The sequence below is a fragment of the Acartia tonsa genome, chromosome 8, assembly GCF_053477335.1.
Source record: "Acartia tonsa isolate MP-2025a chromosome 8, ASM5347733v1, whole genome shotgun sequence".
In the NCBI taxonomy this organism is placed as follows: domain Eukaryota; kingdom Metazoa; phylum Arthropoda; class Copepoda; order Calanoida; family Acartiidae; genus Acartia; species Acartia tonsa.
In genome coordinates, this window is record NC_137267.1 from 18633662 (window position 1) to 18658014 (window position 24353).

The 24353-nt window shown below is 29.9% G+C and overlaps 1 protein-coding gene across 2 annotated transcripts; it reads right to left on the minus strand.

Annotated features, from left to right (window-relative positions):
• Positions 1–273: 273 nt before the first annotated feature.
• LOC145326163 (uncharacterized) lies at positions 274–24033 on the minus strand. Of its 2 annotated transcripts, XR_013881784.1 has the most exons (17): positions 23983–24033; positions 21181–21308; positions 20725–20831; positions 17458–17520; positions 13485–13548; positions 12903–13011; positions 12416–12493; positions 11776–11815; positions 11533–11578; positions 9527–9559; positions 5949–6002; positions 5333–5441; positions 4863–4972; positions 2617–2694; positions 1688–1717; positions 1098–1143; positions 274–878 (listed from the first exon to the last, which is right to left on the minus strand). XR_013881784.1 is itself a non-coding variant. In XM_080169309.1 (16 exons), exons 3-15 carry the CDS (start codon positions 20808–20810, stop codon positions 1138–1140), a joined length of 876 nt encoding a protein of 291 aa, XP_080025435.1. In that variant the 5' UTR covers positions 20811–20831; positions 21181–21308; positions 23983–24033; the 3' UTR covers positions 274–878; positions 1098–1137. The 2 variants fall into 2 exon arrangements, 1 of the variants encoding a protein (XP_080025435.1); XM_080169309.1 differs by lacking the exon at positions 1688–1717.
• Between the last annotated feature and the right edge of the window lie 320 nt (positions 24034–24353).

Sequence of the window (24353 nt, forward strand, 5' to 3'; positions counted from 1 at the left end):
TTAAAAAAAAAACTTTGCTTTTAATTGACAGGAAAGTAATTGCCATAAATAGCGCAGCATATGTAGAAACAAATACAAATAAACCTACAATCAAATGTTAGACAGTCTATGGTTTGATAGTCCTATTATAAAAAGACACAAAATAAAGTGAGAAAATTTAGAAAATGAAAAAAATCCAGACTTCCAAAGTATTAAAGGTAAAAACAAGTCCTTTATCCTTGCTGAAAACTGAGGGAAAAAAAATTCTGGTAAGTAACTAGGTATCATACCGAGGAATGGTAACCAAGCCTAGTTATAGAGTAGCTGCGCTATGATAAAAATACATTTAGTTGGCAGTTTTAGTAGCTTTTCGGCATCTTTTCTAGAAAACATTGGTTGAAAATAAGCTACTTGAATTGAATTGTTCTAAAAACATATTTATATAATATGAATATAAATAAAAGTTTATAATAAACTAAATAAAGGACTTAAGCTGTCAAAAAAATAACCTTTTCATTGAAGATAAAGGTTTGACAAGCAAACTTTAATACTATTTCTTTAATTTAAAAGCAAAAAAATTACCTACGAAAAAGTACTGTGACAGTTAATTATAGAAAAGATTGTAAAGATTCATACATTTTTTTTCAATCAATATCTCACATTCACTAATATTTTAATTAAAATGACAAACACACTCTTAAATATATTTTCTTTTCATACAAAATATTTTGTAACTGAACTGCATATTTTGCTAATAATGATTTTCAATAAATAAAAAAAGATGAGTGAATTTTATTATTTACAATTATTGTGATAAACAACCAGGGTAGTTTTTATTAAGCACATTCATTCTTTTGATTATTTTCTTTTGATCAATATTTTCATCTCATGCATTATTTCTAAAAACAAGGAATATATATCCATAAACTTTTTGATAAAATAATAGTTCCAGTAATAATGTAAGTATATTGTAATTGTTTAGTCAATTGCTGCTGAGATTAATTAATGATATAAGACAAGACCTAAATTATTTAAAAATGAGGTAATCATATTTTTTAGTAGAAGTATTTTTAAAAATAGTATAAAGTCCTAATATTTGTATGAAATGATGTGTTTACCTTTAAAAAATCTTCTAGATTTGGCGCAAATCATCATTTATCAAACCTAAATAAAGGAATAAATTGGATACATTATTAATTTTCTGTACAATTTTTGAAGTAGTAGTAATTTTGTTAAATCACAAAAGATCAATCAGATATCAGAAAAATCCTAACAGAATTGACAAAAAGACTGAAAAAATTAAAAGATATATAGTTTTGATAATTAGATTTAAGCAAATGATAATTATTTTTGAAGAATAGAGAAATAATATCAAATAAATACATAGAGAATAAAAAAGTTGTTGATTCTCACGATCTACATTTTACAGTACATGCACATTTAATTTAAATATACAAAGAAACTGAGTAAATAAAAGCATAAAACTGTATTTCATTCTGAATAAGTAATGGATTACATTTCATATGTTTTAGATTGAAACTGAAAAATTTATCAGATCTTGATAAATAAAAAGTAAATAAATAAGGATTATTGCAATCAAACTACAGGATAAGCAAATTATTTTGTTGATCTATTAAAAGAAAGTAATTTCTTTCCATATTACAAAACTGCTTAATGATATTTAGCAGAGTTTAATTAATTAACTCACTTTTGTTGGATGGTTTGTTCTTTACTTCAACTGAAAATATTCTATGTATATTTTTGGGCTCAAATTGATAATTATTTTAAAGGTTGTTTCAAACCTAATTATTTATCAAATATTGGATTACTCATTAAATTCATTACACAATGCACATTTCTAAGGTATATAGCTATATGAAAATGTTATTGAAAATTATATGTCTCCACAAATAATTATTTTTGTTGTATATTTAAAATGGATTAAAGATGTACAAAACATATTGTCCTTAAGAACTTTTGTACACAAATCTGAATAAACTTTAGATATTTAATTATCATATTGATTTATTAAGATAAAGATACAGAGTTATTCAATGATGCATGCAGCTTAACCTTACAAAAACATTACACTCACTTCAGCTTTTTTTAAACCTTGGTGTAAACCTGGTTAATTCATCAGTTACAAAACTATTCTAAAAGCAAAGCATCAAAAAAGCATTAATTATGTGCAAAAAAATTAGGAGAAAACTCAATAATATTTTTGTTTAAATGGCATAATAATTATAAGCAAAAATAATTTAAAATACTTGTTTTTTATCAACCAACTAAATTTTTCAAAAATACAAAGCAAGCCAAAATATTAAATTAAAGATTTAGAAGATTAGGTCAAATGACCTCACCTTAGGATTTTAATCCTCAGTAATAAAAGAAGCCTTTAATAAATATAATTTGATGATATTTAGTTAGCAAATGAACAAAAAATAAATTTGTTTAAAAAGCACACTTTAATATTAAGATATAAAACTGAAAATCAATGTCAGGTTTACAAATTAAGATTTTTAAACTCAAATTAGTTTTAGCATTGCAAAATCTTTATTGTTAATAAACAATTAAGTGTGCAAAAATTACTTTAAAAGAAATATGTGAGACAGAAAAACTTTGTGTTAAAATGATTACCTTTATAATTCTAAGTTTATAAGACATGTAGTCCCAAACTTTTTCTCTGATCACCAGGCAACGTCCCTCATTTCTCACCTAGAATATTGAAATTTATTTTAATTATTTATCTTTTTTATATTTTTAGGCATAGATAAATAAATGTATAATATGTTTTTTTTTATTTATGAAGAACATGATACATGATATTCGAACAAAATCACAAAACTTATCATTCTTTATCAAAATAGCAACTATTTTGGAAAAAGATATGTGCTTTTTAAAATTTTGTATACATATTTTTTTATGATGTTATCTGCACATAAAAAAAAGGTTAGGTAAAAACAAGATATTTAATAATTCCTTTTCAAATTAACAGGATAAAATTTTTTACTACAGGTTTGTATAATATACAATTTTCTATTCCTTACCATTTTAGAAAGGTTTTGGTAAAACATACAGATACTATTCTAATCTGAATTATATTAAACAAATAAAATTAGAGAATGACAGTCCTTTTACTAACCCTTCTATGTTGTTTACAAGACCACAAAGTTATAGAGAGAGTTGTTGATAGAAACACAAGGACACAGAAAAGGGAATTTACCATCAACCCCCCCCCCCCCTTCCAATATTTATACTCTGTCTTTCCCACTTCCAATCTTGCTTAACACATTTTTCCTCATTTTCCCTTTACTAGCAATATCAAAAGTATTCAAAAAGTAAAAGAGAGAGAGAAAAAAATACAAAAAAAAGTTTGAATAAGTTTTACTGACATAATTCCAGTAAAGAGTACTTTATGCTTTGCTTCATAAATAACCACACACACAAAAATTTAACACACAAACTTGGTCATACACCAAAACTTTTGTGTTCACAATAAAGCAAAACAAAAAGTTTATAGAAAGTAAAAATTTTGCAAAGCTTATTTCTGCAAATTAGGAAGGATATTCTGCAAAAAAAATATGCTGATTATTTGCCAACTTTCATAAAGTTCCCTAAATTCTTCTGTAGAAATGTCACAAGCTAAACTAATGGAGATAGAGTAATTCTTCTAATCAGAAGTGTTAACTGAGGAAAAGTGTTTTAAAAGGCTTGAACCTAAAATAAAAGTAGCTAAAAAGTCACATGTTCAATGTAGAATTTAAGTTCTGGAAATAATAAATATATATATTAATGATTTGTTGATATAGAATAGGCCTTGAGCAAAGTAGTAAATTGAAAAATTGGATTAAATTTAAGTTTTGCCCATAAACAAAAGTATGCATTAAGAAAAAAGTTTAGCTTGATAGATTTAGAAAAGAACTACCATTTCACCTAAAAGTTGAATCATATTAAAATATCAAATTAAATATGAGGTTTATTTTGATTTGTGATGTTTGCTAAAATCAAAATAAAAGTTGACAAAAGAGCTTGACCTAAATTTAAACCTTTTTTTTAAACTATATTCATAGAAGAATCGATGTTTTTATTATCATTTCCATTTAAGTCAAGGCCTAACTTCTAGAGAAAAGGGGGAAATGAAACTGAGACTAGTCAGAAAAAAAGAACCTTGTTATTTAAAAGATATCTAAATGCTTCTTCATTGAGAAAACTATAATTTTCAAAAAAGATGCAAAATAAAATGCATACAAAAAGTGAAATGATTAACTTTTTTTAAATTTTTTAATCAAAATGTTTTTTTGAATTTTATTTTTAATCACATTGTTCTCCAAAAATCTTATTGTAATGTAAAAATAAGTCTAAAATAAAAAATTTACAAATTTTGTAATTTTCTTCAGCTAGATTGTTATGTAATATCATGTAAATATAAACATAAGATTTAATTATGCATTTTTGTTTTCACATATTGTTTTCACAATTTCTTCATATTACTGTGCGCGAAGCACAAAAAAAATGTTAACGTAACCCATACTATTTTTGACACCCCCTTTAAACCAAAGTCTAGGGGGATGTATTATAGACCACATGTAGGGTGTTATTTTAGTTCCAGGGAGTATATAACCCTCTAAAGGTCAAGGTTGGTGTAGAGGAGTGAATCAGTGGGGACACCTAGGGGATGCTTACACGCCTTCACGTTCACTAAATCAAATTTATGTTCATCTCTTTAAAAATTTAAACCCACTAAAAATTAGATTTTCCGACTAGTGCATCAACTAAGACAGCATAAAACATAATTTTTTCCAAAATCATCAAAATTACCTGCTTAGATATATTTTCATTGATCTTTTAAGCATCATCTATATGTAAGTTTGATGATTGCTTACCTCGGCAGAAGATCGCATAAGACTGATAACAGGACCCTTGTATGAATATTCTGACTTGCCATGTACCACAGTCAGGTGATACTTGTAATGAATCTCCTCACTGTCCGAACCTAAAATCATTGTATTTTTATAGCTGCAGAGCCAATTTTTAGATATGTTAATAAAATCATTAAAATCAGGGCGGCTGATAAATAATATGGCAAGTACAGTGTGATTTTTTAGAAACAAAAGTATTGCTTAAATTAACCCACTTACCATTGACAGATATGATAACCAAAAGCTATTTCCTAGCTTGGCTTGGAGCATTTTGTCAATGGTAAGTGGGTAAAATTAAGTATTACTTTTGTTCCTTTTAAAAACACACTGTATAATCATACTTTCAGTTTAAAGCTGCCATTAAAGCAGCAAAAAAGTTGAATAAATAAACTTTCCCAAATGATTTCTTGGAAACAATATATTGAAATTGTTACCTAAGAACCATAGCCAGAGAAATAATTCTGGATGTCCATCAATCACATAGCTCTGAGCTTCAAGATAAAAATATCTTTTGTTACAATACACTTCTACAAAAGGCCAGGTCTAAAAAATATTAATATAATAAGATATACATAGTCTTACAAAGGTGAAGTGCTTTAAAGTGATATTTCTTGATATTTCATGATCAACAAAGATGACAACATCCATAAGTAGCGAAGATTAAAAAATTGTGGATGAAAAAGTAGATTGATTGGTCATAAATCAAAAATAAATTGATATATTTATGATAGACCTAAGAATTTAGAAAATCATATAGAAGTTGGTATAGGGAACTTTATTAAAGAATTAAGTGAAGTATCGAGCAGTTTCGCTATTAACAAATAATATTATATTTTAGTCTTAGTTTTATTAACCCAAATAATTAAAGTTTAAGTTGAAATAAGTACAAAATCAAAACGAGATTTAGAGATGTAAGAATGTATTCTAATAAAAATATAATTTTGTTAAAGTTCAAATAATCCTTAAAAATATTCCCCTTTCTACAAAATAAAACTTTATTGACAAACGGTTAACGGACAACGTGGCTTTTAGAGCAAACTCCCTAAGTACCTGTGTAGTGGAAGCAGCTGACTGAATGGAGTTCAAATTTGAGGTAGATCCAGCTTTCCTGGTAATTCACACACAAAATGATATAAAAGTAAACCTTGTACAATCACACTCCTTTAATTAATCATGTTGAGGGGCTGAGGAGGTGGCAAAGGTTTATTTTTAAACTTTTATTTTTTCATTTTTAATTGATTTAATGATTTTGTCTTAATATCACAAGTAATTTTTTGAAGCTCTTTCAGTTCACTATTTTAGGGAAGCTTCACTTTTGATTTTATGTTAGTTTTAGATTTAGGTTTTGGGGTGGAATTCGGCAGTTTTTCTTTTTTTTCACTACCATTTGGAATACAGAGCCCCTAGATGCCAGGGGCACAGCTGCTAGATCAAATCATGTTGTTGGATGGGGTAGAAAGACAAGAACAATTACAGGGTATCTTAGCTAATTCTTAGTTTGTTGGATATTCAAAACGGTTATCAAAATTTTTGTTTAGAACCTGGAAATTACGTTTATCCAGTTATAGGTAATGTCTGCACGTTCCTGGACGGACAACACTTTACGGACAGGGACGAATTTTCAAAATGAAAATCGATATATTATTTCTTTGATGTTGCACCAGAATTTCATGTACTACAATAACGATAGCCCAATCCAACCCCTTCCTAATGTCTTTATAAAATTTTCGATGAATTAGTATAGTTTCCTCTAATTTGCGTCAGGGACGGTTTGACAATCCACCCCTGCACGCCCCTGGGTTCCCCCTAAGTTCCTTTGAATATGCCTATAATATTAAATTAACCTTTCCAGAACAACTGTCCTTTCAAAATTCAGGTACAGAAAAGGTATAAGACAATAATATTTACATCACCATAAAAAGTCAATGGCCTGGGGCTTGTTTTGGAGGAAAACCAATGTAAACATTGATGGATAAACTATCAATCTTTATTCACAGACTTTGCATAGGCTATAGGATATTTCCTGTGAAATAAAATGTAAACAAAAAACATGGCAGTCCAAAGCCATGTGTTTTAAAATTCAAAAAAGTGATGTAATTTCTTCATGTGAACAGGTGAACACGGTACTTATTTAACTTAATGCGCTGTTTCTGCGCTTTCTCTCAAAGTGTTTAGCGAACATAGAATCCCACCTCCTTATTTTTTATGTGGTAGCATTATGCCTAAACAATGGTATTGGCCTAACTGCGAGGCCTATACCTGTGGTGCCTTAACCTTGCGGGGCAACCCTGTACCCAATATAACCTAACCTAGGCAGACTTAAAAACTCTATCCTTAAACACGAACCCTATTCCACTATTTCAAAATCAGGGGGGAGTTTCTGTACTTAACTAGGTACTTTGAGGGAAACCGTCCTTTCTGTGATATGCTTAACCATTAGCCCTTAGCTAACCAAACTTTACTTATAAGAAGCTTACCTGTCCTTTTCTTAAAAACCATACAAATTAAAATATTTCCTATGCAGCATGGCAACCCTACGCCGAAAGGAATATCCTCAAAACTCAGGTTTTAAACAAGCTAAAATGTCAAAGAATATTGCATTTCATCTAAAAAGAAAAGGAAAACAAAAACAAATGCAAAGTCAGGTTATTGAACTTTTTGGCTAAAATGTACTTTTGAAAATGTTATAAAACTTTTGAATATCTAAAGACCTAAAGATTATTGTAAACATGTTTGTTATAAACTTAAAACTTAAGAAAAAATATAAAATCGAGATCTTAAAGGGTAAGGCAATGGACAATTTATTTACATCCCCAATGGTGATTAATAACAATTGCACATATGAAAATTATTGGTTGAAAAGTTTTATACTACTAGTTTGAATCAACAAAGCAAGATAAATTTAAAGTAGAGTTTTAAAAATTGAACCTAGTAAAAGTGTCTGACTCTGATTATGACGTAAAAAAAGTAGCCGATGAGAGGCCAATATAAATTTTAACATTGGTCAAGTTCAGTGTATGCTGGCCTCTCATTGGCTAATTTTATTTTACGTCATAATCAGAGTCAGACACTTTTACTAGGTTCCTATCCAAAGTCCTCAACCTTACTGAATTAAATATAATTAGACAGACTGACTAATAGAGTAGCTGTGCTTCTATCAATTATGTTTTTCCTTATAAATATTTTTTTGTAGCTTAGTCATTCATATCATTGCTATTATAATTGTAACATTTTAGCTATTCCTTCGTCAAATAAATAAAGGGAGAGAATATAGTATAATCCCATTTGAACCTAACCTTACCATTGTAACCTGTACAACATATCTTATTCAGTATTGTTTGTGTTTGCCGTCAATAAACTACTCTACTGTGTTATTTGGTTTCAGCAAAGCTTCTCTTAATAACAAGGCTTTAAAGAATCCGTCCGCCGTGTCCGCCGCTCACGCTCCATACACTACACTTACCCTAGTTTTTTTTAACAACTACATATTAAAGACAAAAAAATATCCAAGCTTTTTTACTATTTGTTTGTCTAGGTGTCTCTCTAAACTAATTCTGTTTGTTTTTTTAATTATGATGTTTGTCTGTCTACTTAACTCGTCTGCGATAGAAGTAACATTATATAAATACAATCAAAATTATGCGTTTTTGTGGGCGTTCGTGTGTGCGTTCGTATGTGTGTTCGTTTGCTTCATTAAAAAAATAAACACATTTATGGAGCTTTCATAATTTGTAAATATTTCGTTAATTAAAAATTACAATTTGCAAGACTTTAAAGTATCAAATAAATTCTTTTAAAAATTATTTTAAAAAATATAATATATATATATACAGATACACACATATATATAAATGGGTTAAAACTTTAAAATAAAGGCGAAAATTTGAAATTCAGCTGGTGCAAAACCAGTTTATTTTACAAAATTTTTTACTTCACATGAAATTTAGCCAATGCAATCGCCTTTATTTCAGAGTCGTCTTGATTGGACCTCCTTCATCTCCTAAATGTCCAATAAAACCTCGATAACGTCAAAATCAGACTTTAAAGGTCATTTTAAAGGTCTTTGACCTTCAAGGTCATATATTTTTTTTCTTCTCATAAATGGACTCCCTGACCCCTAAAACCCCCAATTTGCCGTATTGGGCATCAAAATCGGCCAAAAAACGGCTAAAAACGAATTGTTTACCCAAATCTTCATTTTCGGACCAGTGTGAATGGTTTATTATTACTTGGATCTTACAAAAAATTATCATGTTCTCGAATTTAAAAAAAACTTGAAGCGTGCTAAAATAACGACCACCTCCCTCCACCCTTTTTACCCCATACCCTTCCTAGATAAACAAATGGACCAATGAATTACAGGGGAAATAGCAACCTAAATCGGCGACAATTTTTTCCTTGTCATAATTTCCACGTATTTTCTACATTAATTGAAAATTAATGAAATTGTTACATGACTTTACATGACTTAAATGTTAGATATTCAAGAATAAGTAAAGTTATTAGTTGACTCAAAGAAATCATTCAAAATTAAATTAAATAAGCTTTAAATCTAAGCTTTAAAGAACGCGTTTTGTGTGTTATAAATATGTTAAAAATGTTTTAAATGTAATAGTTTTGTGTGTAAATTTCCTTAGTTGTTGCCCTTGGTCAATCTCAACCTAAAAAAAATATAGAAATTTATTGCATCTATTAAAGACAGCTTTCCACGGATATCAAAATGAAAATATTAAGGTTAAAACCAGTTTTTTTAGCCTCGAGGGACCGAAGGCCCTTTATAAAAAAAACTGGTGTTGATTTTATGATTTTATTTTAATATTCGTGTTAAAACGTCTGTAGTACGATTTTTCAGTATGGCTAAGAACCGAATTTAATCCAGCAAATATTAATCGTTTACGAAGCCATACATGAAAAATACTTTTATGATTCACTTTTTACTAAATATTGATGGCTTCATCTATACACATGGCTTATGATGGTTGCCGAGCTCTGATAGTTCGTCTCCAAGTTAAAGCTGTTAATATTTAGAATAGCAGCAGTTTTAATACATTTAAGCAACCAAAGATTTTGCTACAGTTTTTTTTAGTTCAAAGTGATGAATTAGTTTTAATTTAAAGTTTAACAATCTAGTTTTAAGATTGATGAAAAAAATCTTGCACGGACTAATTGTCATTAAAACTTTGGATATTATAATTGGGGACTCATAATTTTAGATATTTTAATAGACAGTGTTAAAAATAAATCAAAATCTTAACCTAACAAGGAAGGATATTTTTAAAAATAAAATATATAGCCATATTGTTTTACATCCAAGATATTTTTTTTTCAAATCTTTGAATTGCACAAAAATATCAATTGAGTCTTTGCTAAGATTTTTTTTAAGAGGGTAGTTCATTGGTTATACCTGTATAATTGTAATTTAAATATCATTGTTTTATTATATGTATATTTAAACATTGAAAAGAAAACTTTAATAAAAACAGTGTTGAATTGATATTGAACGATCAATTTATTTTTTAATTCGAGGAAATAATTTTTAAATAGTTCAATTGAAATAAGATAATTGAATTTTTGAACTCGGTGTGCCAACACAATCGCATAAAAAAACAATTAATCAGGATAGCTTAGCTTACTGAATAAATATCTTATAAACCAAACAAACAAAAAATCAAATAATTACTCCTTACATTATACATGATACAATCATTAAAATATTGATTCCAATTTAAATCATTGATATACAAATTACTATGATTTTTATAAAAAAAAAGCTTATGATAACCAATTATGAAAGAAATCTTCACATATTTTAAAATGGTTACATGTATATTTGGAGCCTTTTACAGTAAGTACTAGTAAATTTTGTTTGTTTGATATAAGATAGTTGATTAAAAGATTAAATTGGGCCCTTAAAATTTTACAACATATATTATATTTTAACTCCCCCCTCTCAATAAAAGTTTTATGTGTTGGTGTTAGATATTATACTTCGCGCGCCATTTTACCAGCTCCTCCAAACTAATATTTCCCTAAATACTGAAATTTGAACACCCTCCAAATAAAGCATGCTTTTCTGACTTTTTATCCATATTAATATGTTGTGTTGATATTGAGGCGGATTTAAAGGCACACCTATGGACTATGAACTCACAATAAGTATTCAACATTGAAAAGTTTAGATTTTAAAAGTCATTTTGTTTTTCTTATTTTTGTCTGAAAAGTTTGCTTTTATTCCAGGAAAGACTGTTTAAAATTAAAGAATGGTAAACAAAAGACCACGAAGTTATATTATAACATTTAAAAATATTTATTGTTTTGCTTCAAAAAGAAACGTTTTAATTACCCTAACATATGTATTATGTGAAGCAATCATCTATGCTTTTCCACAAAGAGTCCGTCGATAATTGCATAATCCTCCCCTTTATTATATTTGAAATAAATTAAAAATGTGGAAGGGGGGGGGGGGGTGAGTAGTATTTATCCTATGCCTAGTCGCTAGTCCCTGTGGGTATCCATAATCCTGCAAGGCATATAATTATGCCGCTTTAACCTTGTGGGGCTCCCTAACAGAACCTAACACAAAGTAATTAACAAATATTTTTGGAAATCTTATTAATGATATGTACATTTTTACCTGTGGAACTACCATAGTCATGTCTAACGTGTCTCCATTGAACCGTCTTCACAAAACAAATACATAATTTCATTCTTTAAATTTAAAACTTTATTTTTTTGATGATATCTAAAAATTGTGTACTGCTGTGATAATTGTTTTCTATATACAATAGGTTTAAATAATGGCGCGAAGCGCTTAAAAAAATAATGTAGGTCAAAAACTTTAGTGACATTTTTTGATGAAATAGAATGAAATTTGTTCCTGTGTTTGTGACTTGAATGTAAATGGTTTAAAACAAATTCTGAAATATAAAATAGAAATGATTAAATGAGTGGCGTGTTCAGGGTTTTTACACGGGGTGTATTACTTGAGGGGGTAAAGGGAGAGGCAATCCTTCACAAACTCAATGAAAAGGGGGTTGTTGAAACTCTCAAACACCCACCATTCTACAAAGCTACAAATATAATTTTGAATTTTAGTATAAGAATGTTATATCTTTGAAAAATTACTAAAGTTGCTGTTTATGGTATAAAAATTTAAAGGTCATTCATATACAAGTGATTTGATTAAGTGTTCCAATTACTAGAACTTAAAAACACACCCAAATTTATCAAGTAGCAGCGCTACTAGAACAAAGAACTAAAATCCATGCATTTTAAGGGATAAGACAATTAACGATGAATAAGTTTATATTCCTATTGATGACAAACCAAATTACCCCTTTTTTGATTACAATTATTAATTGAAAAGTTTTGACACTTTTAGTCAAAAAAAACTCAATCAGGATTTAATACAAGTACCCAAAGTTTTTAAGCCTACGTAAAAGAGAGCATGTCAATACACTTGGGGTACAAGTTTCATTTACTCTCCAATGTCCTCTCCTCTTGGATTAAAAGATTACCTGAGGGGAAGCGTCCAGCATTTTGGAACTGTGAATTCTTGGAGCTACAGTACAGAAACGGACAGGATACTTGAATACCTAAAACGAGAAAGGTTGTTAAAAGAATAGCGATAAATAATTTTGGCTATATTTCACAAAGTGCCTAGCAAACCCAGAATTCCCCCACCCCTTTCTTACTAAGAAATAAATTGAAAATAAAGGTGGGAGGTTAGGATTTTTCCTATGTCTAATCCCTGCGGGGGTAGGGTGGCTTTAACGCTGAAGGATCTATACCTTTGGTGCCATAACCCTGCGGGGCTACCCAGTACCCAATATAACCTAAAATAACCTGAGTTAAATTAAGTTGATAGGGCACATAAGGATACTTCATGTGAAAGCGTCTATAAATCTAGGTTTTTAACGTTTTCGAGTTAGGATATAGAGTTGCCTAAATAAACTTTAAAAATTACTTTAAAACTCACAATAGACAATTACTTGTTTTTCTTACCGGGTGAAAACTTAGCATCTTTGCTGATCTGAAATTCTTCTTTGGAAAGAGAACAAATTCTTAGCGGGCACTCCCCCTTCTGTAAGGGTGGATCTCTCCCATAACCATTCTAAAGAGAGAAATTCTCTAAATACAGTTATCCTTATGTAAATAATGGTTTAAATTTTTCACATAACTAGCAACCTACCTGTATTATTTATATTGAACTAGCGACTACGTCTTTTGAAGCCTACAGAGAAAGTGGGTGGAGTCGACCCCCATTTTCAATTTTTGCTTTAAAAATATAAAAAAAAATTGGGAAATTGGTATTTATTTTGTATGGTGATACTCTCATATAAAATAGTTATAAACCTTACCAAAACCTCTTAGGGGCTTCATTGTAAAGGAGAACCATATCAGTTCATCGGTGAGACAAACAGCTGACATCCTGCTTTGTACAAGGATTTCAAATCGATTATCATGTTCGGCTAACAATATTAATTCAGCAGTTAGAGAGATCATTGGCTACAGAAAGACAGACAGACAAAACAAAATACAGAGATACTTGATACTTTATACAAGGATGCAAAAAGAATAACTTACCATGCCATTCATAGCAGAATGGCAGCTATCGTGGAACTTTGCTCCTCCCATACTTGACGCTGCCCTAGAATTCATATTCATGTTCATTTTATAAATTAACAAAATCCTCTGAACATCAGAGGATCCCTGAAAATTAAACAAAATTAAAACATCTTCTTATCCTTCTTTTCAAATCAATTTTATTGAGTAATTTGTATTTGTTATGCAAATCTTTTATGGTTTTACGATTACTTGTTCTTGCTCTATATTCTAATGTTTGTTAAAGATACAACGCCCTTAACTTTTTACTTTTTAGGAGGGGGTGGGGGGGGGGGGAGAATCCATAATCCTCATTAATTTATTATAAAATCTATCTTAACAGAACAACCCAATCGGATATTTCAAAATATTTAGATTTAGAAAAAAACATCACTACTTTAAATCTCAGATAGCTGGCATAATTATTAAGCAATGGTCAAATTTAGAAACATTTAGCAAATTAAAATCACTAGAAAAACTTTAAACTTTTGTCTGTTCTGTTTATTCGTTATAAGAATTAAAGTCCCTATAATAATTATCACTTCTTCTACACAATGTACACAGAAATATATGTCATTAAACTTTGAGCAAAATTTTTTGCACATTTCTTCTAGGTAAACCAACTAGACGACGGATAGATAGCGGAAAAATGTAAAATTTGCTGATTTGTGCCTTCGCAGAACCTAGGGATTTGACTGGCAAAATCAATGCCTATTGCCTCCCCATGCCCACTTTACCAAAGGCCGCCATTGAATTGTTGGAAATAAAAAGCTGAAGCCTGGAAAAAAACATTAAATCCAATAACTGACTTCCCTTCCCCTATCACTTTCCTTTCCCCTTTCCACTATTTCCTTTCACCTCTTTATCAGGTAAAAACAAACCATAAAAGAAAGAAATAATATTAACCACAGACCTTATAACAATAGAAAAGCGTGCAGAATGAAGAAAAAACTAAACAAGCATGCAAATTTTCTGCAAATTTTTACCAGACAAAAATATTTATTTTGCAATTTAATTTAGTTGAGACAAGGTGTATAAATATTTGTCCTGTGAAATAATTCTAATAAAATGCAAATGTTACTTTTATGCAAAGACAAATTATAAAAAAAATCAGCTAGTCATAATATCCCCTAAAAAGAATTTAAATTACAATTATTTTAAATGAAAAGGCAAAAAGTATAAATTTTGTAGAAAATTAAGGTTAACAAACTAAAGCAAAAAAACTGCAAAATATAAATTGTAGTTTATTGTAGAAGAATTCTGCAGCAAATGATTAAATATTGCTAAGCAAGCATAGCAAAAATATGAATTGAGGTTAACCAATATGGATTCAAGGGAAAATTCAAGCCATTACTAAACCCTAAAATCATAGAGAAACAAAAAAAGAGAAAGAAAAAAGAGAGAATAGGACAGAAACAAAGGAGAGAACTTAAAGACAAAAACAAAAAGGGAATCAGTTTGCTAATCCTCCTAATAATGTCCTTGAAATATCCAACAGGATTTTATTTCAATATTGGCAAATCAACATAAAAACTCTGGAAAAAAAGACAACAAAAATCAATTTCCTAGAAAACAGAAACCAGCTTTAAAGAAATACTTCTATTGTACTTATTCTGGTTAGAGGTTAGGAATTTTTCAACCCAAAATGAATAAAGTTAATAAGAATTAGCTCCATGTATATAACTAAGTTTTTGAGAAGAAGTTAATTCTTACTACTAAATCTTTTGGGGGTAGTATTGGATATTAATCATATTCTAGTTTTTCTACAAATCCCAACAAAAATAAAAACCTGCATTTGCATATATTTAGAATAATTTAATATATTCCATTTAACTTTCTTTTATTTTAGACTGACACATGTCCTACTTCTTAAATAACCACCACTAGGAGAGCCATCATTTGAAAACTATTATATCTTTAGTTATAGAATGGTAAAACTAAAATAAAAAGTCTAATTTGTATCTGTCCGTTTTTTCCTGATCAGGATTGAAAGAAAAATAGATTTGTTGACTGTTTGATTATTGAAAGGTTTACAGGATGAGTTGAACTTTTACCAGAGTTCCTGGACTCTGCGCACAGACAATTCAGGGAGCAAGGGATTGGGCGAAGGAGAATCAATCATTTTTAGTATGTTAAAGCAAAGCTACTCTATAATGCCAAATGTCCAGACAGGAACTATGTTGATAAAGAAAGATAGAAGATAAATGTTCGAATTTGAAATGACTCTTATGATCAATGTGTATCTACTCTATAACCCACATTGTCCTACCGTCTATTTAGTGCACTTATATAAGGTATAATTATATAAGATATAAGGAACACAGGGGACAAATGTAATCAAGTAAAAGTGTCTGAAGATGTTTGTGAAGTTTACCATGACCAATGAGCCCCTGATTAAGAGTTTTTTTAGTATTTTAGTCTTTTTATTTACTTTAGTTCATTAGTAGAAGCTACACTTCTTGAATGTTGTCATCAGGCGTCCAAGCTTTTTATTTTGGGGGGGGGGTAACAATTTTTAAAGGGGGGGTTAATTCGTTTTTGGGGGAGGTAAACTGCGCGCCGCAAATTTTTTTTACCCCCCCCCAAAATTTTTACCCCGGGGGTAAAATTTGGGGTATTTACCCCCCCAAAATTGTTTGGGGGGTAAATACCCCCTCCTAAATGGTTGGGAGGGGGGGTAATCGCCCCATTACCCCCCCCCTTGGACGCCTATGGTTGTCATCCTTTTTTTTAGGGTTTAACTGTTTTTTTTCAGCAAGGTGAAAACATCCGACTGTAGCATTGAACTATGCATTAAAAATCTTTCATTCAGCTATCCTTCTGGTCATTATCAAAGTATAAACATTGTTGACTGTTATTTGCCATAGTAAAGTTCAATGATCTACATTTCTAGACAACTTTTACAGAACTACAAAATAATCAAAAATAAGTTGGGTAAAGTGCTACAATAAAAATAAAATAGCCAAACTAACATATTTTGTGAGAGGTATTATTAAATTAATATTTTTGATAAATTAAGTAGATCATACATCTTGTGATTAAGGTACAATGTCACTAAAGCTAGGGCAAAGCCGTTAGCATCTATTATGACTAGATAAGAAACTGAAAAATTCAAACTGCAATTATCCCTAAAAGAATATGAAAAGGATTCCCTCTCTTTTATTCCTGCCTCGCCAAGAGAGAAATTAAAACTAGGACAAATCCTGGTCATGTTGTTCCAACTAAAAATCATGATAAGCAAAAACTTTTTTGCAAGGTGCTGAAATATTGGTGGTAAGTTTATACTTTTTTATGACATTGCACCATGGAATCTCAGAAATCTGGAGTTTAAAAAATATTTCAGTAACACAGTCGTAATTTTGGGTATAGTCCTTTCCATGACATCGCTCCATATGGGGCGATGATTTTAATTGATCGCCTCTTATGACAAGGGGCGATGTATTGGCTCCTTGAAAGGAGCGATTTAATAGCCCCTTATAACAAGAGGCGATGTTATGACTCCTTGAAAGGAGCGATTTAATAGCCCCTTGCCCTAAGGAGCTATAGCATAGCCTCTTATCATAAGAGGCGATATGAACGCTCCTTAAAAGGGGCTATCACATCGCTCCATATGATAAGAGGCTATGCTATAGCTCCTTGAAGGAGCTATAGAAAATCATCGCCCCATATGGAGCGATGTCATGGAAAGGACTATACCCGTAATTTTAATATGGGTTTCGTGATTTTCTTGGCATAATATTTATTGAATACCCAGAAAGAGAGTAGACATTAGGCTGTTTATTAGACTAGTCCCCAAAGTTTCATGATAACGATTTCTTCTTTGTTGGCTTAACACCTTTGGGGGCTAATTTCAATTATAATCATTGGGGATGTACATAAATTTTTTGGCCATTGTCTTATCTCTTTTGATCCATGAAAATACCCGTTTGTGTGTCTGAATTATTATAGTGCTAACCTGTTAAAAGACAAGTGAAGTCTATCTTGCAAGCTTTGAGATCTTCGCAGGTTTCTACTCCCCCTGAAAGAGTCAAAATTGCGCTACTTAACATCTATGCAGCCTTAAGAATAACAGTTATGGCCATTAAAAGCACAAAAAATCTTTTTTTTTGCATGTTAAGAAACTTTTTAAGGTATATTCCATGATTTTATATACAAAAAATATTTACAATGTATCAGGTTTTATTAATAATATGGAGTGTTATTTACAATTTTTCTACTTACAGGGGGAGTCAAAGAGGTGCTTTTTATTCTAATTCTAATACTGGAATGTGGTTATGGTTGACGTGATATTACACCCATTTGAGTTTGATATCAGGAGGAAGGGGGGGCATATTGGACTATAAATTACATGCATTGGTTAGCTTAAAATTTGTTGGTACTTTATTAAATCTTGTAAAAAAGGTGCCAGAAACATTAGTATCCAAACTTTTCTATCTATGATTTTATTATACAAAATGGTTGTAATTGGCTGTCTATATAAATTTATCGTCCATTGTTTTATCCCTTTAGATTCTTGGTTTTTAGGCAACTTGTAATTATGGACTTAAGAATATTTTAATGGGTGAATTGGTAGTGCAATAGTGTAACTTAGATTATTTTATTAGGCATGCAAAACAAATTCATTCTATGAGATGTGAGATATTTTAAGAACTTTGAAATAAAAATGTTGTTGAAAATAAACAAATAAAAAACAAATATAAATGTTTGATTACATTTAGGTTTTAAGAAAACAAGTGATATGTAAGAAGGAAAAAATAATAACCTACTGTAATAGATGTATCATATACTATGATATTATAAAAAGCGAAAAATTGTTATCAATTTATTATGCTAACATGGAACTCGTTTATTGGTAATTAGATTTATTCTGTAGGAGGGGAGGGCGGGATTGGGGAACACAGTAATAGTGTCTGACTGATTATGACGTAACAAAAAAAATTAGCCAATGAGAGGCCATCATAAATTTTACCATTGCTCAATAACGGCCTCTCATTGGCTAATTTTTTTTTGTTACGTCATAATTAGTCAGACACTATTACTGTGTTCGGGATTGGGTAAATGGCTGCAAGTTTCTTTTTATTAGTGAACATAAAATCTGATGTAAGTAATGATGTATTGTTACTGTTGGTAAAATTTGTTGAAAAATGATAAAAAAGAATATCTAAAAATAAAATCCTATTTAATTTTACTTTTACAAAAGTAAAAGTTGCATAAAATGCATAAATTGAATTTCTATTAACATTGAAAAGTTATGAATGGGCAATCAGCAAATAAGTTATTTCATTTCACACACGTAGAAAGAAAATAAATATACTTTTTAAAAAAGCACAACTATCTAAATAGATATCTTTTTATCGAATGAAGCCGTTTTTATCCTTTGATAAAAAAATATGTTCTGCATGATTTTATAGAAAATTTCATAAAAGAACCCCAAAATTAGTGTTTAAAGATAACAATACCAGATCAACAATTCAATTTTTCTGTCCTATTCTAAAAAAAGTTATAATTCTAACATTATACATGTCCCAATCCTTGACATTGAATGCCAAGGTAAAATTTGTAATGATCGTCGTGGCAAAGTGCAAATAGAACAATAATTGCTCAAAATTACATTAACTTTTTTAACAAGTTTTGTGCATGGTTGCATAAAGCTTGTGCATTTCTTGTGAATTTTTGGAGGGAAATTTAAGTGAATTTGTTGCTTAATTTAGAAATGATTCACCAATTAGGAAACATGATTAACAAGATAGGTTTTCATAAAAAAAGTATAACCTTTTTTGATAAAAAAGGTTCATGTTTCTTATGTAAAGACATACACTACACACCTCATAGAACGTCCAGAAATTATTCTTTAAACTTAAAGTCTAAAAATCCGAAAGAAATGCAAGAAAATTAGCTAAGATAAGCTAATAATGTGATTCAAATGCATGTGGGAAAAATCTAAACCTACAAAAAGGAAGACAACTTTTCGGAAAACACTGTTTTATTGGCCCTAAGGACCATTCAAATCACAATAAAGCATTTCAATCAAATTAGTAAGCGGAAGAAGTAAGAACTATAATGGCATAAAAAATTAAATTTTACATATAAAAAAATAAGTAACAATCTAACATGAATAGCTTTAATTCAAAATACAATATGGTTTTATCTTTTAACAAATACTTTTTAGAATTGTATTATTTATGAATCAGGTCTAATCCAACAATAAATTTATGAAATATTCCCTTTAGAGGAAAATTAATTATAAAAAATAATATACATTCAAATGCTTTGTTAAATCAAGAAGACAAAATTTTCATTTTTATCTTGAAGAAAAAAGTTAAGTCCTCTTTATAAAAAAAACCTTTTAGGTGTAAAAATGATTGTTAATTAATGCAATGAATAAAAATCATTTATAGCTTCTAAAAAATGAGAATAATATCAAACACAGTAAAGTTGATATGACACCGAATATGAAAGAGATTAAAGGAAACATTCAAATACAAGAAACATATCATCGAAAAAATATTAAGTCATAAATTAAAATAATGGTAGGAGGAGAAAGTGTATAGAAAACTCAGTCATGTGACGTCATAAAAATGAGGGATTATCCATATATTTTTTTAGGGCGTATCTTTCCCACTTCTCCTCTAATCTCCCTCATTTTTATGACGTTACATATCTGATTTTTGGCACACCTTACAAATAACGAGACAAAATTTATTTTACTTCGCAGCCCTGAATATCATAAATGCATAGAATTTAAACGCATAATCACAATTTGTGTTAGACGTTTTTGCTGTTTATTTCAGCTGCGTATTTTTTTGGTATTTACATATAGCCTTAATAAACTGCTGCAACAAACAATTTCAGATTTGGGGAGGGGGCATCACATCGTAGAAAAGAAGATCTCTATATCTGCCCCTCTGAATATCATTTTAGATTTGTATCGGTTGTGGCTATGACTTATTTCTGCTTAATACATATTTAGCAAATATTTCAAACCAAACAAACTAAGATTTACAAAAAGGGTGCAATTCATGCTTGTAGTGGATTGTTGTTTTTCAAAGCGAGCAAGAGTTTTAACAATGTTATGATTATTCTGAAATGATATCCATGTTTAAAATACATTCTACTTTTCAAAATTGATAAAAAAAATCTTGAAACAGAAAATCTAATACTGGCCCGCTTTGCAAAATTAGCACCATGTTGCAAATTTATTAATATTAGTTTTATTTCTAACCTGTAAGAGAGTGAAGTGTGAGCTCTGCTTTGAGCAACTGGCAACTCCGTCATGGAGGCTCCGATAGTCATGTACTTCTCAGACATTGCAATACAATTAATTTGCCTCTGGTCCACGGATTTAGGAATAGGAAAATTATCTTAAATAATTTGTTAAGTTGTTTAGATTTAACTTTTTAACATATTTGAAACAATTTTCTGAAAGCATTCATTACGTCACAAATCAAATCGTTTTCAGAAGCATATCTTCTATAAAAATCAAAAGTCGACTCGATTTTCAATATTTCTTGTAACTTATACATATGTGAAAAATCTAAAGAGATTGTGTAGGACTAAAATTAAGATTTTGCAAAAATAATCTTCTTCGTTAAGCTTTTTTTATATTGTATATAGTTATTTTTGTTTAAATAATTCGTAATTAATTTTTTCTACATTTTAATTATTCCTAAATGCCTGCCTGCAAGATTACAAGCAAAAGTTATTCAAAGTAGTTGAATTAATATTATTTGTGTATAACACTGCCCACAACACGACCAGGCAAATTATTCCAGTAGTTTTCTCGCTCGCGGTGGACTCTCTTGCGACCTAAATCAAAGTCAATTCATACAGGTTTTGCATTAAAGTATCAAAGGGATAATATGCTTCATATAATAACTTACTTTCTCAAAAACAATGAATATATTAAAAGCAAAATGATTTCTCGTAATGACTAAACCAAATTTTAATAGATACAATCTGGCCAAACATTTTGTTCCATCCGGGTTGTAATATGAAAACAAGGATGACAACTAATAATAGCAATGCAATAATAAAAATGGATTGACAACCATCACACTGAGTTGTAGAGAACATGTTCAGTCATAATAAAGAGGAAAGAAAAAAGAATAATAAAAGAAAATGGAAATTGATTGAAAATCACAAAACCTTACGTCTTTTTAAAGCATGATTGTTGGACCAATATGATGTATACTGGATGCTTTTTGAGAGTAGTATTTAAAGTATCAATCAAGAGCGTTTTTTATATTAACAAAGAATGAATAAAAAAAATAATATGCAATTGTCTATAACGTTTGATATTTATTGGCGCCGCCAACCGCCAGTTTACCGCCAAAAATGGCGGTTTCCGTTATTTGCCGTTTTCGGCGATGGTCAGAAAAAGTAAAAAGTAAAGTAAAGGGGGGAGCTCTTAGAGCACCCCCCCTTGATCTATTAAGGTGAGAATTAGGGCCTGATCTGTAAGGGTTAAGGTTTAATGTTGACTAAAACTTGCAATGTTTTTGAGAACTTCCATGATTTATTGGCAGAAAAATATAGAATGTTTTTTGTTTTGTCTATAAACAAAAATCTTAAAGCAACAATCAACTTTGTTTATACAAGTGGATACTATTATTAAACGATTTTGAATAAAACAAATGATAACTTAATTTGTTTGCTTTTTCATTATGACGTATAGTGGTTAGTTTGTTAGTCAGAAGTATTTCTAGCTTTCATAAATTTTGGGTCTGTAGGTCTGTCTGTCTATCCTTATGACCGTCTGCCAATGATAATCTAAATGAAATAATATTTGAAAATCTAAATTTAAGGATATAGTTTTTTTTCCTAACATTAAATCGCTGTTTCTTTCTATTTATTCATAGATTTTTTTATGAGTTTTGCTTTAACAGATTTTTTTCATATTTTTTTTTAAATATAGACATTGAACTAATGCAGTTTTCTTTTTTAAAATTAAGGTTTGAAAAAGATTTTTAAAAATTAAGATTAAAAAAGATTTTTGAAAATTAAGATTAAAATAGATTTTTAAAAACTAAGATTTAAAAAAGATGTATGATTCTTAAATTGTCTGAACCAAGGTTCAATAGACATGATTTTATGTAAATGCGTCAGGCATATCTCCAGCAATTATTATTGTCTTTATCATATTATGAACTTTTCCTAATTGTTTACTATGATTCCTAATTTTTGAAAGTCATTAACCTCTTGCATAAGTATTCTTTTTTTCTGTTGTCTGTTGATTACCTTTTTAACTTGCAAAAGCTATAATTTAGTTTTCATAACCCCGAAAAAGGAAACCCAAGTTTTTATAACTTTGTTTAGGTTAACAGCAAGAAAAAAAATCATTTTAATACAAAGATTGATTTGGTCATCGTTACCCTATTTATGGCTTTAGCTATTCTAAGATAACTATAAAAAATATATCGTTTACATTTATGGGTAAGTTTTAACATATTTCAATTTCGATTAACAGAAAATTTATGATAAAACGAAAGGTTGCGAGATTTCTCATGATAGAAATCAGTGCTACTCTACAAGGGATGTGTCTAAACAATGGGTATGTATGTCCATTAGTTTACACTGATTAAAAGAGTAATTTGTTTTTGTTTATCACCCACTTCAACTCATTTTAAACCATTTACCTATTTCATTAAATTTATTTGGCCTTTTGTAACTTTAATTTAAGTAAATTTTATCTCAATATCTCCTTTTTTGCCCTATACATATTACTTTTCAAATGTAATATGATTATCAAATTTATCAAAAAACCCTTCAAGTTAAATCGATTTAGCATTTCAGTAGCGAAGCTTCTCCAAAATCTGAACGGCTACTCTTCCTATTTCTGAATTACTTTTGTATTTGCTCTATTTCTATATTTATATGATGATAGTAACTAGATGGCTGTCTGACAATGTAATTGTACCGATGGATCCAGCTAACTACTAGAATGAGAGACTAAGGGCGTTCGTTTGAGATTTAATACTAACACTTTTATTACTAACTATAGCGGCTGGGCCCATAATGTCATTGAGTCTGTCTTTAAAGGGATAAGAAGGGGACTAAAAAAATACCTAAAGCCATCTTAAGAGACTAAAAATCAAATAGCCTAAAGCCATCCCGAGACATATGTCAACCTTCCCTAAACTTGAGAACTCAATCTGTTCAGTAGTTAAAGAAATCTTAACCCTTACAGATCGCCCCCCCCCCCCCCCCCCCTCTAGTTTTTTCAATCTCATTTTTTTTGTAGGTAAGATGGAGAGCTGTAACTTTATGACCCCCCCCCCCCCCCCGATCTATTAAGGTGGGAATTTGGGCCCGATCTGTAAGGGTTAAGATGCAAACATAAAACTCGTATTACTTTATATAATAGAGAAAGCATCCACTCTACATATAACTTCTTTAGTAGTCTGTCCGTCCATACGCTGTAGTGAAGATTGAAATTTCAAAAATAAATATAATATTCTAGGCTTAAACTAAGTACACGTACCTAGATTAATTAGCGGAACTCTCTTCCTTCTACTTTCGCCATTCTTATTCTGAAATTCATTTTGATAGATTAATATATTTCTTAAGTTAACTTTTAGATATTAATCTACTAGTTTCTAGACCTCTAGCTGTAACAAAAGCTGAGGTAATAGGGGGGTGGGGGTGGTAAATGTCCCCATCCGGGCCTCCCCCCTCAGGAAAAATGGCCCGACAGTCAAGGGTTAACTGAATTAAATTTTCTCTTTTAAACTTAACCACCCAATAAATTTTTGTTCTATGTAATCAAAAATAGATTAAATCTTAATTGTTCATCAATATCATAATTGATTCCCTAAAAGAGAAATTTTCACCCCATTTTTCCTTGTTTTTTGA

What these genes read in the sequence shown, in the direction of transcription:
- LOC145326163 (XM_080169309.1), bottom strand. Translation starts at nt 20,810, where the DNA reads ATGTCTGAGAAGTACATGACTATCGGAGCCTCCATGACGGAGTTGCCA. An exon ending in ATTCTGCTATGAATGGCATG is followed by an intron (nt 13,012 to 13,484) that starts GTAAGTTATTCT and finishes TTCTCTCTTTAG; the next exon opens with AATGGTTATGGGAGAGATCC. An exon ending in CATTCAAGTCACAAACACAG is followed by an intron (nt 11,579 to 11,775) that starts GAACAAATTTCA and finishes TGTTTTGTGAAG; the next exon opens with ACGGTTCAATGGAGACACGT.